The sequence below is a fragment of the Onychomys torridus genome, chromosome 19 (assembly GCF_903995425.1).
Source record: "Onychomys torridus chromosome 19, mOncTor1.1, whole genome shotgun sequence".
Classification (NCBI taxonomy): Eukaryota; Metazoa; Chordata; class Mammalia; order Rodentia; family Cricetidae; genus Onychomys; species Onychomys torridus.
In genome coordinates this window covers 52,040,652-52,057,047 of record NC_050461.1, presented here as the reverse complement: position 1 = coordinate 52,057,047, position 16,396 = coordinate 52,040,652, and the positions used below count along the sequence as shown (strand labels likewise).

Genomic DNA, 16,396 nt, shown 5'->3' with positions numbered 1-16,396 from the left:
AGTGAGGGCAAGACACAGTGCATTGTATTTGCACACTCAAGACACAGTGCACTGTATTTGTACACTCAGGACAGAAACTTCCCTGGGCCCCTCATGATGATTTATATCAGAGACCAGAGCCACATACAATTAACACCAGGCTGGACAGATTCCATCTTGTCTTTGAAAGTGTTCTGAAGTGCCATGTCAGGGCTCATCTAAAGACAGAACAGCTGAGGGAAAAAGGCTAAGTGGAATCTGCACCTGGGCAACCAATGGATGGAGCTGCCATTGAGGCGGGGCAAGCACAAGATGTGACAACCAAGCAGGAGATAATTACACAAGAAACTCTGGCATCTGGAGAGATGGCTCCGTGGTTAAAAGTGATTGCTGCTCTTCCAGAGGACCGGAGAATTCCATTCCCATCACCCATGGTGGGCAGCTTACCAGTGCCTGAGACTCCAGCTCCAGGGTACCCAACTTTCTCTTCTGACCTCTACATGCACACTGCAGTGCGCACGCGCGCCACACACACACACACACACACACACACACACACACAAATAATAAAATGAATCTTTTGAAAGGAAGAAAGAAACTTTGCAATTGCTGAAAGTCATTCTGTGTTCTTACAAAGCCTCCAAAGCCAAGAAACTGGCCCCACAATGGGAACACAGAGGACAAGCCCACCTCCCGCCCTGAGGCCACAGAGATTGATGTCTACATTCTTTAAGTTAGATCATGCAGAGCAGGTTCAGATTGAGAAGGATGCATGCTGCAGGCAGGTAGCTGATTTTCCCATCTAGGTGGTTGTCCCCAGCAGGGGTGATGTCCTAAGTCCTACTCAGAGTGGACCCCTGCTGAAGGCCCTGCCTCCTCCTGGCTCATGCCTCAACACTCTCCTGTCTGCAAGGAGATTGTAGAAAATGGTTCTTCTGCAGTGGAACTCCCTCAAGTGTGCCATGATGCATCTGAGACCAGTGATGTCCCAGGTTTCTATTCCTGCTCTATGCTACGGAAGCTAACGTGGAGGACACCAGCAAAGCCTCCCAGCAAACCACCAGCTGGTTTTTACAAGGGAATTCCACTCTTTCCTTTCCTCCCCACTCAAACTGGGCCAGTTCCTGGGGAGAAGATCCCATCACGCGCCTCCTGACCTATGAACGAACAGCACACTCAAGAAGACAGAAAAACAACCCTTTCTCTCCATGAAGCTAGGACACAGAGGGGTACGTCCATAGGCATGAGCAGGTAAGATGGGTAAGAAGTGACTACTGCAATACCCAAAAGTCAACCAGGAATGTCAAGAGGGTATGTAAGCCAAAGGAAAAGGAAGGTCCTTTTCTGGCTGCCCTTTTTAGAGAAGCATCTGACGCACAGAGCACACAGGCCAACAACGGTATACTCTGACCCTTCTCCCAGGTATTCCTAAAACCAGTCAGGATAAAACTGGCCATCTAGGAGCATCCAACTCTCACTATCCATCTTCAACAGCCACTACATAAAGGTCTGCTCTCTCCACACCTGGGCACCCCAGCCTGTCCATACTTCCTGAGGTACATCTGGACAGGAGTACTCTTCCCAGCCTTCTAAGAACCAACCACTACAGCTATCCAGGGAAGCTAGTTGTGCTACCACCACTAAGTAAGATGTAATTACCTCAGCAAAGACAGAGTTCTGCATTTAATTCCAACATTTGTACAGTCTGCTACTAGTCTTACTTTGCTCTGAATGCTTGCCATTTTATAAAAGTTGACCTGGATCATAGCCCTTGACCAGCTGAAGAGACAATTGCCCAGGGTGGCTAGCTAGCTGGCTGGTTGGCTGATTGACTGGTTGGCTGGTTGGTTGGTTAGTTGGTGGATTGGTTGGTCAGTTGGTTGGTTGGTTGGTTGGTTGGTTGGCTGGATAGTTGGTTGGATGGTTGATTAGTTAGTGGACTGGTTGGTTGGTTAGTTGGTTTAGTAATTAATGTTCTTACTCTGAATCGATACCAGTAGAGATAAATTTGGCTAATTTTGTGGAATATGAATTTGGCACATTTTGTGGAATACAGTCTGTTTCTACATATTTCTCAATAGAAACTGGGAAGATAGGTAATTCCCGCTCTCCTATACAATTATCTGGTAACCCAAATTTGGTATTGAACTATTGTAAGTAGGTAAGAAATGTCTGTGATATGTGTTTATATGAAATTCTCACATACAGATCTGAGCTCTAGAACTTCCAGAAATTTCTAATACCTCAGATAGGTAGATTCTTCTCAAGACCCAAGGAAGCTTGGATTATACTGGACTCCCTGGCTCTAGTGAGGTATCCCAATGATTTCTCTCTTCCAGTCCCTGCCCAATCTTCTCTCTCTCTCTCTCTCTCTCTCTCTCTCTCTCTCTCTCACACACACACACACACACACACACACAGAGTAGTACTTCCTGAATTTGCTCACAAGCACAGAATTAACTTTTAAGGTTATTTTTCAAGACTATAAAGAGCAAATGTCTGTAATTTATTACATATAAAATAATCAAACTGTCATTAAGATTTTAACTAATGACTAGCTATTAATATAAAAAGAAAAAGCTTCCTTTTAAGCTTTCGAAAGACCCACCTTACAATACAAAAGAAGCCATGGAGCTCCTGGTAGGGTTAAAGAGGAATGAAAGGCATGGCTTCATTTACACAGTGTATCTTGGTGTTCACAGCACAGGTTTCCTTTCTGAACCACTGAGAAACCGAGGGCCTCTCCTTGCTTCCTTCTCAACTCTAGGTAAAGTGTGTTAGCCTGAGGGTTTCCCACATTAGCAAAAAGACATTGACATGCCATGCATCTACCGGACAGATATTCAGAACACATGTTGCCCACGAATAACTTCACAAGTAAAAAAGTTGAAAAGATCGCACTGTATTCATTCCAACAATTCCGCTATCACTCCTTTGGTTTTAGAAAGGATTTTCGACATCGAGGGTAGTGGTCACGTCTATACAATCTGTCAAGCCATCAGTCCATTTAAGACTGTTAAACAACCAGACTAAAATCTCAAACTGAAATCAAAGGTCATTCGCTCACTGGTACTTCAAAGTTAAAAGCCAAGCCAGGGAATCTGGCAGTCACCCCCTAATTATGCAGATAAACACAGTGGGGTCTAGAGGTCTCCATCATCACGAACAGTTTAATTAATCAGCAAAGACTATGTTGTCCCAACTACTGATTCTGGGCCCGTTCCAGTCCTTTAGGGTGAGACGACTTTCCGACTTACTGTTACCAACAAGCCTGGAAGTCTCTTAACGCTCATATGCAGCTGCCCACGATGGCTGGGCCACTGTGGTCAAATGGCATCGACACAGGCAGCAGCAGCAGTCCTCAGGGCACCAAACTGGCTTCAGAGATGCCAACCTCAGCAGAGCCAGAGAGCCACCCAACCTCATACAACACTTATTTTCTCTGTTAGTTTATCTTGGGGGATTTTTGTTGTTTTATTTTTCAGGGAATGCTGCTCGAATGTGGTTGATTGATTTCAATGATGTAAACTGTTGGCCTTATTGCTCAAATTTTAACAAAAATATACCACACTTTTTTTTGGTTACAAGCAAGTAAAATTTATTTAAAATATATATTAAAGTAGTTCTAAAACCACCTGAAATAATCACTTATGATTAAAAGTAAAACTATAGGGGCTGGAGAGATGGCTCAGCAGTTAAGAGCACCTGCTGCTCTTCCAGAGGACCCAGGTTCAATTCCCAACACCCACATGGCTACTCACAACTACCTGTAGCTCCTGTTCAGGGGACCTGACACCCTCACACAGACATACATGTGATCAAAACACCAATGCACTTAAAATAAAAATAAATCACTTTGAAAAAGTTTGCACTTTAGTCAGAAACAAGAACTAAAAAATAAATAAAACCAAACTTGAATGGGAAAGTTGGCAGGTATTTGGGGTTGGAGTCTCTATATGTAAAATACATAGTGGAAGTCATCACGAAAGGGAAACAGTATAAACACAGCAGAGAGCAGCTATTACCCCTCTCGGACAATAGAACAATAGCAATGCTCTATGAAAACAAATGTCAATGCAGCTTTCCAGAGCAAAGATGAAACCAGCCCGCATATCTCATGAATTTCCAAGAGGAATCGCATCCCATCTTACTTGTAGAACTCACAGCATGCTCTCTTCTAAAACAAGTTCAGTAACAATGTTACACTGTTTCAAATGTGCTTCCAGTTAACTACAATGTAAGCAAGGACTCCAGAAATTTAAATTCTAAGGAGTAAATATGTGATTCTATCTACAAATTCTTCCAGACATATTTTTTTTCGTACGAAACTCCATCTACAAGGAACTTTGGCACCACACTGGCGACTGCTGCTATCTATCCTCATGGAAGCAGGTGTGTGATCCGCAAGAGTCTCGGTGACAAACAGGAAATACCTGCATGTTCGCTGTGTAAGAACTGAAGCAACCAGACAGGTGAGGCCAATGAAAGGCCATTATTTACACAAATGTTCCATAGCTGAAAAATGCAAGCATCTCAGGTGCAAAGCAAAGCTGCTTGGCTCCAGTCTCTGGGCACACAGGACAACCACCAAAAATGCTATGGACCACATAGCCAATAAATCCCACAGCATTTCATAGCTGCAACAGCAAACCGCTTGCCTTCATCTTTTTTAGTTGTGGGTTTACATTTATGCATCCGTATACACAGAAAATACATTTAGCACATGGGACACATTATGTGAAAATGCCACTGTCCCATAAATGTTCTGTAAGCAAGCGTACAAGCATGTATGCACTCAGACATGTGGGGATGTCTGTGAACGAACGTGAAGCTACCCTAAACTCCAAGACTGAGTGGAAAACATGCCAGGCACCACCTATTCCTCTCCACTGCCCCATGTTAAGTCTTCCCCTTTCATCCAATCATACCTCTCAAAAATAGGAAAGCTAAGCTTTTGTAGGCAAAACCAAAACTATGCCTTTTCACATTTATGATGCAGAGAGAGAGCCTGTAGCAAGTATTTCACACCAAAAAAAAAAAAAAAAAAAAGCACTATGGAAATGTTGTTTGAACCAGTCTTCTCTCCATGAAGCCTACTTTTCATAATAGCTGTTCAAATTCTATCAAAATATGACTTTCAAGTAAATGCAAAAAAGAAAAAGAAAAAAAAAAAAAAAACAACTTCTAGACTATACCAAAAATATAGTAACAGAGGTAAGAATCCTGGAAACTGTTCGGTTGCCTTAAGAGCCACAAAGAAAAGATTTATTTTCACCAAACAATTGTAACGTTTATCTCCTTTTTAGAAACATCTACTGCCAAAATAAACATGTGTCTTCGAAGATGCATTTTGGCTGCAAAGATGGTCCCACAGAAAGATGCTTCTGTCTGAAATAAACATCTTACTCCAAACATGCATGGAGTAGAGATGGCCAGATAGCAGAGATGGTAAATAAACACAGATTAGAATGTCCACTTCATTTTAAGGCATCTTCAAAAGAATCTGTTCTTATTCAGTTTGCATCTCAGTTTAAACATTGAGATGCTCAGAGGCAACACCCTAACAAAAATTACTAACATCTACTGAATTTGGCTACTTTCAAAACAATGATCATATACCATGCTTTATTGTAAAGGTCTTCACAATACAGATACTTTGTAAAAACCGAAAAAAGTTGGGTTTTCTCATAAAACCACTGGTACGCTGAGTGTGGTGGCACAGGCCTTTAAAGACAGTGCCTGGGAGACAGAGAGAGGTGGATCACTGGGTTCCAGGTCGGCCTGCCCACCTGGCAAGACACTGACGGGAGGGAGGGAGGGAGGGAGAAAAAGAAAGAAAGGAAGAAAGGAAACAAAGAGGAAGGAAGGAAGGAAGGAAGGAAGGAAGGAAGGAAGGAAGGAAGGAAGGAAGACAACTAAAAGCAGTTACTCAAATCTCTAATTCCTTCCATCGCCCCAGCTGTATAATGAATAATGACCAGGGCATCTTGCTCCCAGAATGCAACATGATAAAGATACCAACCCAGGACTCCCAAACCTGGGAGATCACCTCCAAAGGTGTTTGTAATCTACTGACACAAATAAACAGCAGCTTCTACAGTCAACTGTTCTTCACTGCTACTTACTTTGCATAAAACTCTCTTAGAGTGCATAGGCAAAGGCCCACATTTGTGAGCACAGAAGCCGAGAAAAATGAGGCAAGACCTTCGCGAATCCACATCCCTGACCTGGCGAAGAACACCCTAACTTCTTTAGGTAAAAGAAAAAACCAAACTGGAAACCTAGTCCAAGTATGACAAGCTTGAAGCTACACACACCTCTGTGTGGCTCTGTCCTAGATGAAATCAACAGTGTGTTTCAGCTAACCATTTCCAGGTCTGCTCCAGGAGCCTGGGGCCAGAACAGTCTCCAGAGGCAGAGAAAATTCATTTCTCCCCTCAACTCCATAAAAACCCAAACAGACGAGATTTTAGGGGACCATGCAAAGCTGATCTGCTGAGGCATGTATCTGCCTGATGTGGAAGAGAAGGGGGTGATGACCACAAATCTAGCTCTAATCAATAAGACTGAGGCAGCACGCTATTACCGCGCCATGCTTCACTAAGTCAGTCACAGGGACATATCAAACCTAAAACTGCCACTACCCAAATCAGGACCATCGGGTTCAATGCTAATATCAGATGCTCAGTGGCCAGTCCTTCCCACTGAGAGACACAAACTAAGCAGGGATGCCGTGCACAGGAAATGCCATACAAGCACCACAGTTCTAATGGGATACACACTTAAAATTCCTATCACAGGAGCGGAATGCCAGCCAAGAATCAAACTGTGACCCCTGAGCCAAAGGCAACTTACCACTCAGCTGGTAAGTGGGCAACTCAATTTACAAAGCTGAATTCCTGCATTTTAATCCTCTGCAGAAATATATGAGCAATGCTAAATGAACTGGATTCAGCTCATTAGAGGTTCACAAACCAAACACAGGAAGCTCTGGAAGGCATCCAAAGCAAAGCCATGCCTAGGTGGTGATGTCCACTCAATGAACACTCAATGTCATAATTCTCTTCCAACTTTTTCTCTGAAGAACATTAGTCCCTGTACTGAGGCTCTACCACAGTGCTGAGCCAATCACACTGACCCTAACAAAAGACGACAGGACGAGCACAGAAGCCAATCACAGCGTCCGGACCTTGTATACAGATTTATCATTTCCAGATCTTGGAGAGAGAAAAACAAAACATAAACAAAAAACAAACAAACAAACAACAACAAAAAAAAACCAGACCAAAGCCCAGGTGGTGGCACAAGCCTGTGATCTTAGAGGACAAAAACAGGAGGATCAGGAATCTTGGCTACACTGTGAGTTTAAGGCCAGTTTAAAATCCTGTCTTAAACGGGAACGTGCAAGTGCACATGTGCATAGACTAAAGTTTTATATAGTGTGTATGCACACACTTTAACAACTATTTCTCAAAACCTTTACAAATTACTCTCTGAGTCCAGCTATTAAGAAATGTTCCATGGATTTGGTATTATAAATGCAGTATTTTTGGGGGAGAGCGTGCCTCAGTGGTCGAGTACTTGTTCATCATAAATGCCGTGTGTACTAGGGGAGGATGTAGTACCTCAGTAGGTGTGAGCTGAAGGATGTATAAGGCCCTGAGTTCAATCCTCAGTGCTGGGAGGTGGGGGTAGGGGGATAGGGAGGAGGTGGGGGTCAATATCTGAAGCTGTAGCTCCTTTACTTGGTAACAAGCATCCAAACAGAAATCTATGCCCAGCTATTTTTTGACTTTGAAATTTCAAAATGAGACAAGTCAGTCTTATAAATAAATGAAAGGGTAAAATTGAGCAGATTAGAGTCCTGATTATGATTAACTTGGTATGAAGGCTTGAGATTTCTACAGCCAGGATATTCACTTTCTCACCAAATATACTATTTTCTTTTCATTATCAAAAAGCTCTGTGCACCTGAATCAGGTATTTATTTTTGGTTAGCAGTAAGACACCCAAACTAAAATCTTAACTTAAACTGTGCTGAGGGCAGGAGATGGCTCAGTGGGCAAGGATGCTTACCAAGAAGCCTGAACTAAGTTCAAGTGCTGGGATCCATGCAGGGGAAGGACAGAAGCAGCTCCCACAGGATGCTCTTCCACCTCCACATATGCTGTGACACACGCATGATTATTACTGTTTTTAAAAATCACACAAGGCAGAGGCAAGTGGATCTCTGTGAGTTCGAGGCCAGCCTGGGCTACAGAGCGAGTTCCAGGACAGCCAGGGCTACACAGAGAACCCTTTTCTCGAAAAACCATTAATTAATTAATTTCACAGAAAAAGCACTTACTATAATACTTGATGGGTAATCAACAATGTGTCCTTTCAAGTAAATCTAAGAGTTATCAGATTTTACAGGTATGTAAAGATCATGGGGTTACATAAAGCCAAGATTGTATTTTAGTGCAGACCTACTGTTCACTCTACACACTTAAGGAAGAGAATAAAGTAAAGAAATGTCCTTGGTAACCATTCTTCACGGACTCTCTGTATTTGGTTCTTGCTCTGGCTCAACAAACGAAGCCAACTTCAAAAACCAACAAGACATGAACTCAGGAAGACAGAAAGGCCTCCAGCTCTTTCTCCCAGGAATGCCTTCACAGCCTCATGTCAAGGAAATGCGGGAGAAAACAGGCTGGGAACCACAGGTGCCAGCATCCCAAGGCTTGAGCCCACTGCCTCTCTCTACCTCTTTCCTTCTGGTACAGACTTAACTGTTCACCCATTACATGGACTGCAAGAGCTGGGAGGCCTTTGGCTCCTGCTGCATGGGCTTCTTCCTTCACAGAGAATAAGGAAACTCTAGTAATACACAGGTTCTTGGGTGGGGGACAGCTGCCATTTTCTTATTTATCAATTATCTGCCCCCACAATCAGCAGCTTCAACTCTGAAAGAAAGGGTAACCTGGGGTAACAGGGAGCAAAGGGTAACCTGGGGTAACAGGAAGCAAGCTGATCCTTGCACTCAAGAGTTGTTCTTTGATACTATGGAGAGGGGCTGCCAATAATGCACTAGTGCAGTGTAAGGAATCACTTAGGACTGAAAGGTTGACCTAATTCCATCTTCCCCCATAACTGCAAGGGGAGGACAGACAGAACTCAACTACAGAACACATCCTCAGATGACTGAACCATGAAGGAGCGGTGCACAGCCCAGTATCAGGTGAAATGCTATCAACCGCTCTTTGCGTCTACTTTCTAGAGAACCAAGTTCTGTCCGACGTGTCTCCTCATGGAAGAGTTCTGGAGAAATGCAGAGAAGAATTTCCTGGGAAGAAGGGCTATTAATGGCTACCATGGCGTAAGGGGTGGCATTATAGGACCGCCCTCATCTGGAGGCAGTAAAAGCCATTTCCCTCAGCAGCCTCACACTCTCTGGGGATGCAAGGCATGCTGTGGCAATTTGTAAATAGCCTTTCTGGTGACCCTAGGCACTAAGTACCCTGACAGCCTGGATCCAGCTGTCCTTTGCAAGGCCTGTGCCTCCTCAGGCCAGTTGAGCAAGCAAACCTTAAGAACCCCAAAGACCATGAGCTGGTGCTGCTGAAGACATGCAGCCATGTATGGGTACCGTCACTTGATTCTGAAGGGGAGAAAAAGATGGGGTCTTTCGACAACTAACCTAATTCACAAACGAATGGAGAAACCTTTGCTGGAGCACACCACAGAAATAATCTAACAGAAGTAACTTTCTGGGAAACCTAAGCTGATGCTGACCCAGGCTGGAGGTACACACGTGTATCCCACCACAGAGAGACCATGTTTGAGGGCAGCCTGGGCTAACACAATCAGACTAACTCAAACAACAACCAAGTAAAACTTTGAATGACGGGAAAATTCATGCGACGTCTTCTCACAGCTCCGCATCTGAGTTCAACGTCAGGAATGTGAGAAAGTCAAGGTCACTGGAGCAGCAGGATCACCTACTACCAAGCAGGGGCCTTGTCTACTTCGTTGCAAGATCAATTTCCATTTAAGAAAAAAAGTGAAAATATTCTACTTCACTGCAAGGTCAACTTTCCATCTTTAACAACAGAAAAAGGGGGCATCACAGAAACACCCCCAAATTCTCTCCATACCAATAACACGCAGAAATCCAGAAGAAGAAAGAAAAGCTGTCAACACAACATGTGAAAGAGAGAAGCTGGCACCCACCTGCTGCTGTGGGTACTGCATGCCTCCCAGGGCCCCTGGAGCCCGGCCCTGCATGCTGAGGGGATACCGCTGTGCACCGGGGGGACCATAGGAGCCTCCTGGGTATGGACTGCTCTGCTGTGGCTGGGAATGGGGGTGAGTGCCCATCCCATACAACTGCGGCCTCTTCATCACCATTGGATCCATGGGACTGCCCTGTGAGGAGATAAAGAAGTGAGTTTATTAGCTATTACTTATAACAAGTGCAGCCTTTGTATTTTAATACATATCTAAAATACAACTATCTAAATTTTGAGATTAAAGACCACAATTCCAAAAACCAAAAATCCAGAACATTAAAGGAAAAAGACTTTTTTTAACCAACTTTCAGAAGGAATTTTAAAATTAAGAAGATCTGAAATAAACAATATAAAGAAAAATTTTACTTCCTAAGTACCTAGAATCATAAAAAGCATATAGAAAACAATGCAATTACTAATAAGGGCAAAGATAATTGGCAACATTTTTGATTCAAAGTGTCATAGAACAATGACATTTTAGACATGAGTCTACCAATCCAGAGGGAACCTTAGTGGTGAGTATTCACTGAAGTAAAAAAGAAGAATTTTAGATAATACAAAATGCGTTTAGATCAAAATTCCCAAAGATAACTAGTACGCAGCAATAGCCCCAGACTATGAGTCACAAGCTTATAAACACCTTACCAAACACACTAGTTCAAAGCTAACTCTGAATTTTATTTTTGGTCTGGTGAGTCAGTCCTTGGGCCTCGGGGCCAAGGCCAGAGAGGTAGGAGCAGAGGTCAAGCAGGGCCTTCCCAACCTGGGCTGTCACAGTGACAGAGCTACAATGGGAAGGCCCTCCCCCGAGGCCACAAGGTCCACAGCATTCAGAAACATCCTTCTTCCCCAAACCTACTCTGTGCCAGGCTCCCAGAACACAAGGCAGCAAGGATGTGAGGACTCTCGGGAAGGGTTGCAGACTGAGTGGGAATCTGGGCTCAGGGAAAGGAGGGCTGACACAAAACTCCAGCTTCAGAAGCTAAACTGCCTGCTGTGCCTGGGGACATGGAAGCTACTGGTGTGTGTGAGGCAGGAGACTGACGATTTGCTGAAAAAGGCTGAGGCCAGAGCATGAGCCAAAGCCTGACAGGTCATCTCGGGCTATCTCTTCTGATGACCCTCTGGGTGCTTTTATAGAAGGCTGTCATCAGAGCCACCTGTTAGGACTGCTCTCTCAGGAAGTGGCTGAAAGAGGGCCAGCTGCCACACTGGGCAGGTGAGACAGGCGTCTTGAATGGGCAGCAGAGATGAGAAGCTGCAAGGCCAGACTCCAGGCACAGGCGCGTGCGCACGCGCGCACACACACACACACACACACACACACACACACACACACACACACACAGACTCAGAGTCTACAAAGTGATGGAAGATGGATGGGTGGTAAGACACAGATTAAAGAACATGCAATGGGGGCAAGACTGGGGAACCAACAGTGACGTTGACATGAAAGGTGACGTTTCCATGGTCAAGTGGCACACAGTAGATAAATGCTCAGGAAATACAGGATACATTAGCAAGTAAAGCCCATTAGCTTTATCCAGGAAGAATGGTCAATGAGGCCGAGGATCAAGAGTGTACGGGCAGTTGGATAGAGTTTGAGACTGCATAACAAGAGCCTGGTTTGAAAAGCAAGTGGGAGAGGGAGGAGGAGGAGCAGAGAGAATGATGAGGACAGTAATACCATGTAGACAAAAGGGGCGGCGGCGGGGTTGGGGGTGACCACAAAGAAACCAAAAGTCTCTGAAACTGCAGTCAGAATTCCAGGGAGCATGTTGTCATCGAAGAGAAGGTCATTTCATGGAGCAACAAAGCAGGCCCCGTAGTGAGGGTGGAAAGCCTGTACCAACATTTGGCTAGGAACAGGGACCTGCTAAGCTCTGCAAAGAAAGTGTCACTGCCAGAACTGAGGCATGACGGTGGGGGTGAACACAGAAAGAGGAGCAGCAAGCAGTGAGCCCCACAAACCACAGCTGAGCAAGGTGAGAACTGCCAGCTTCCCCTCCCTCCACTTCCCACCACAAGATTGCAAGTGGTCACTTCCCCTGGGGTGAAATGACCAGCTGAAGTCACCCGGTGGAGGTTCATTTTCATAATTTGATGAAAGCTGTGTGCACTGACTGGTGGTTTTAGCAGTGAGGGTGTGCACTACATACTCATGGAGGTACAGAAATGAGCAGCCATGATGATGGTGAGGAAGACTGGGGGGGGGGGGCAGGGAGGGGGGGATAAAGACATCATGATCCCAGTACAAGGATGCAGGGATGCAGGCAGCTGACACACTGCCTCAGTGGCAGGAGAAAAGAAAGGAACTGTGGGAAACACCTGGCCTCAGCCAGAGCCCCCCCCCCCCCCAGACCTGTGGGTACAGATCCTGCATGGACGGACCACTATGTGGAGCGTAGAGAAAATGGGTATACCCCTGGGTCACACCACCTACGAAAATTCACAAGTTTGGGGATTTAAACTCCATTACTTTCACCAACCAAAAACTTTGAACCTAAAATAACTGAAAATGAACAACAGCATATGGTTTTACTCAATCAATACACTGCTCTCCCATAACCCCAGTCTGCCTCAAAAACACACATGCGAGCATGTCTGTGGTAACACCCAAATCTAGAACTAAGCATTTCCTCTGAATATTTACATTGCAGTGTACACTTGTGAACGGAGGGTGTAATTTTTCTCCAGATTTTCTTTCCAACGATAAAACAAGACTTTGGCAGTACAAAAAACTCAAGGTTGAGCTGGTAATTTCAAAAGCAGCCGAGGGAACAGTGGCCCACAGAGAGGCTGCATACATTCCCAATCAGGTCAGAGACCCATCAGCACTGCCCTGCAGCAGCCCTGTGTCCCGCAGAGCACAAACACAGGAGGGGTCTATTCACCCCACTCTACCTAATGCCACCGAAGTTAAACTGCATAAGGAAAGCGCAAGGTTTAAGTGGTGAGATGCGCAGAATGCCTTTGCTGAGATGCTAGCCCCGTGCAGCACCTGCCTTACCAGTGACGACACTGTTCTGCACTTTCTGTCTCAGCAACCCAGACCTATTTAAAATGCAGTTAATTTGCACTTGAGTCAAAAATGTTAGCTTAACCCTGAGACTCCTGAAAATCAAGAACATGAAATACAGATTATCTCCATCTCAAAGGCATCAGACCACTCATGAGACTTTATGTATGAAAGCTCATACCTACTCATATAACACATATTATTTAATTTTACCCTTTTCTCCTTACATCCTATTATTAGGCACTCATCCACAATCCAAATTCATCCCTCTGTGAACCTGCTGATTTGAACATTAAAACATGTAATGAAGTATCTCAGCTTCTCTCCAGCTCTTCACTACTAGCTTTATAAAGCAACTAAAACTTCAATCAAAATCAGGACTTTTCCTGAAAAACTAAAGGCTAGGTCAGTCCTCATGTGACATACACCTGTAAATAATTTTATGTTTGTTATCACTTATCCAGCTAGACTATTTCTAGAGTATAACCATTTTCATTTCCCACACAAAATGCATGCTGTACCAGGTACTGTCCACAGTCAAAGGTCTTCAAGCACCTCACCGAGTGGGGTTTTCCTCTCCAAGCAGCATTCCACGATGCTGCACCTGAGTTTCAATCCCATGAGACACATCCTTTGCCAGACTGGATTTTATTACTTATTAAGACTTTCTCAAAATTCTTCTGTATTCAAAAGTCATGCTTTTCTCCCTCTCTCTGGGTCACACACACTTGAGGGTGCCTGGTCTTTCAGGTGGCCAGTGTCTTCCCACAGCCTCCATTTTCCCATCCCAGGAAGTGTGAACTGAGGAAGAGTTATGTTTGATGCAGGTTTGAAAGCACATCTGTGTACAGACTCTAAGCACATGGTACCACAGTCCAGCTATATCCTGGCTTCTAAAAGCTGACCTGGGAATTCCCTTCTGTAAATGATCCACCCAAAAGACAGCAGCTCATTCATCTCTAGCATAAGTTAGATCATCGTTCAGGGTCACTTCTTCAGAATATGCCTACATACATATTTATAGTGAAGACACCTAAGTGACTTGATTTCATCTCTAAATATCAAATTAAGGGCCTAATTTACCGAATGTTTCACTATGATTTTCTTATCCCAGTTTCTTAAACCACAAACTGGATTTTTTTTTGTTTTGTTTTGTTTTGCAAAAATCCCCAGAAAGGACCATCACATGTCCATCCACAAGTGTGTCTACACATCCCCATTCAAGAGGAGCTCACAGAGAGGGGAAGGAGTTTCTTTCTGGTACTATTCCATCACCTAGAAAGCTGACAAAAATAATCAAACCTAGTATGAACAAGTATTTGAGCAAACAGGTATACGAAGCATCAATGGGGGCAAGCAAGAAGGCTTAGAGGTGAAGTTCTTGCTGACAACCTGAGTTGGATCCCTACGATCCCCATGGTAGAAGAAGACAGACTTCTGCTGCTGCTGTGGGATAATCTTTTCAAACACTGGGAAGATGTGTCTTTGCCAAGGCGCCTTCTGATCGGTTTAATAAAGAGCTGAATGGCCAGTAGCTAGGCAGGAGAGACTAGGTGGAGATAAACTCAGAAAGGGAGAAGAACTGGAGATGAACTTGGCATGGCAGGGAGACACTGAAGAAGTTGGACATAGAGTACAGAGAGGTAAGCCATGAGGCAGGATGTAGATTATAAAAACAGATTAATTTAAGTTATAAGAGCTAGTTGGGAACAAGTCTAAGCTAAAGGCCAATCTTTCATAATTAATAATAAGTCCTCATGTCATTATTTGTGAGCTAAAGGCCCAAAGGAAAGTTAGATTATATCTACAACTTGTTCTCTGGTGCCTCCACACAGCTCTATGAAGTACATGCACAGGGAGATGAACACACACACACACACACACACACACACACACACACACACAGAAAGAGCTGCCAAATGCCTGGAACTCTGCAACCTAGAAGTTCAAAGAAAAATGGAGCCAACCTAACTAATCTACCATCGCAGAAGCTATGCAGGAGCCATACTACACCCTACGGTGGGATTTGTGAACATATGGAAGGCGTGCACAAAACACGGTGAGGTTCTCGAGTGTGATGCACACAAGTGACAACTGATGATGACAAGGGGCCACTGGGACCCGTGGATAGCTGCCGTGCTGTAAAGCGATCTTTCCCAGCTTTCGTGTTTCCAGTGCCCCGACCTTCTGCGGCGGGAAGGGAAGGTGAGACCCCCAGTCCACAGCTGGGATCTCCACAGCATCCCTGGCTCCGGGCAGAACCTTGTGGGACAGGTGGGGCTCACACTTGCCCCCTCACTGCACATCATCAGCACCAGCTATCACGGCACTATGAAAGCATCCCCCTGGCTGCTCTGTGACAATTTCTGCACTGCCTCATGCTGCTCATTCACCCCTTATGACCTTTCTTCACCTTCTGTGGAAGATCTCTGACTTCACTAGTGTACACAGATGACAACAGCCAGGGTCACTGGGTAACTGCTTAGGAGCTCTGACTGGTCACAGAAAGGAAACCATTTTCAGAAACACAAAGTCAGCATTGGTACCCAACCAGACACTTGATAATTCATATATACATATGGCAGACACGCGTGAAGCCAGCAATAATTCACAAGTGACTTTCTTGGTAAAGTTCTAAAGGCCTTAAAATCATCTTAGAGTTTCTCCAAAGAAGAAGAGGCCCCAAAGCTCTTCTTCCTTTTAGAAAGAGCACCTAGCCCTTGTCAAGCCTTAAAGTACCATGGTTCTCAGTTACCACAGAAACAAAGGCCAAGTGCCTCACATCCAGGGGCCACAGAACGGCTCCGAGGGGCAAGACATGATGTGTTCAGGTCTGATCCTTAAACTCGAGTTGGGAAACTTACATCCTGCCCCTGAAACTGTGCGCTTTGTCTTGTTCTGGGGCAGACTAGTCCGTTTACGACCAACCTAAAACACCGAACTTCACATCTGGAATCAATAGTCTCTACTAGATTCTCCTAGCAACACAAAAATGTCGGCTACATTACCTGATGATAAAGGTGTATAGTTGATCTCTAGGATATGAGACAAGGCAGAAGAAAATGCCTCACCACTGGCTACTCTAACACAGCAAACTACTGACACCTCAGACCATGATGCCATTAGC

At 44.6% G+C, this 16,396-nt stretch overlaps 1 protein-coding gene across 4 annotated transcripts in view; it reads right to left on the bottom strand.

Moving 5' to 3' along the window:
* Arid1b (AT-rich interaction domain 1B) overlaps nt 1-16,396 on the bottom strand; it is a 369,773-nt gene that overhangs the window by 313,742 nt on the left and 39,635 nt on the right. For all 4 annotated transcript variants that reach the window (XM_036168635.1, XM_036168631.1, XM_036168632.1 and 1 more), the window contains exon 2: nt 10,192-10,386. In XM_036168635.1, coding sequence (XP_036024528.1) covers nt 10,192-10,386 — 195 coding nt within the window. The remainder of the gene's footprint in view (nt 1-10,191; nt 10,387-16,396) is intronic.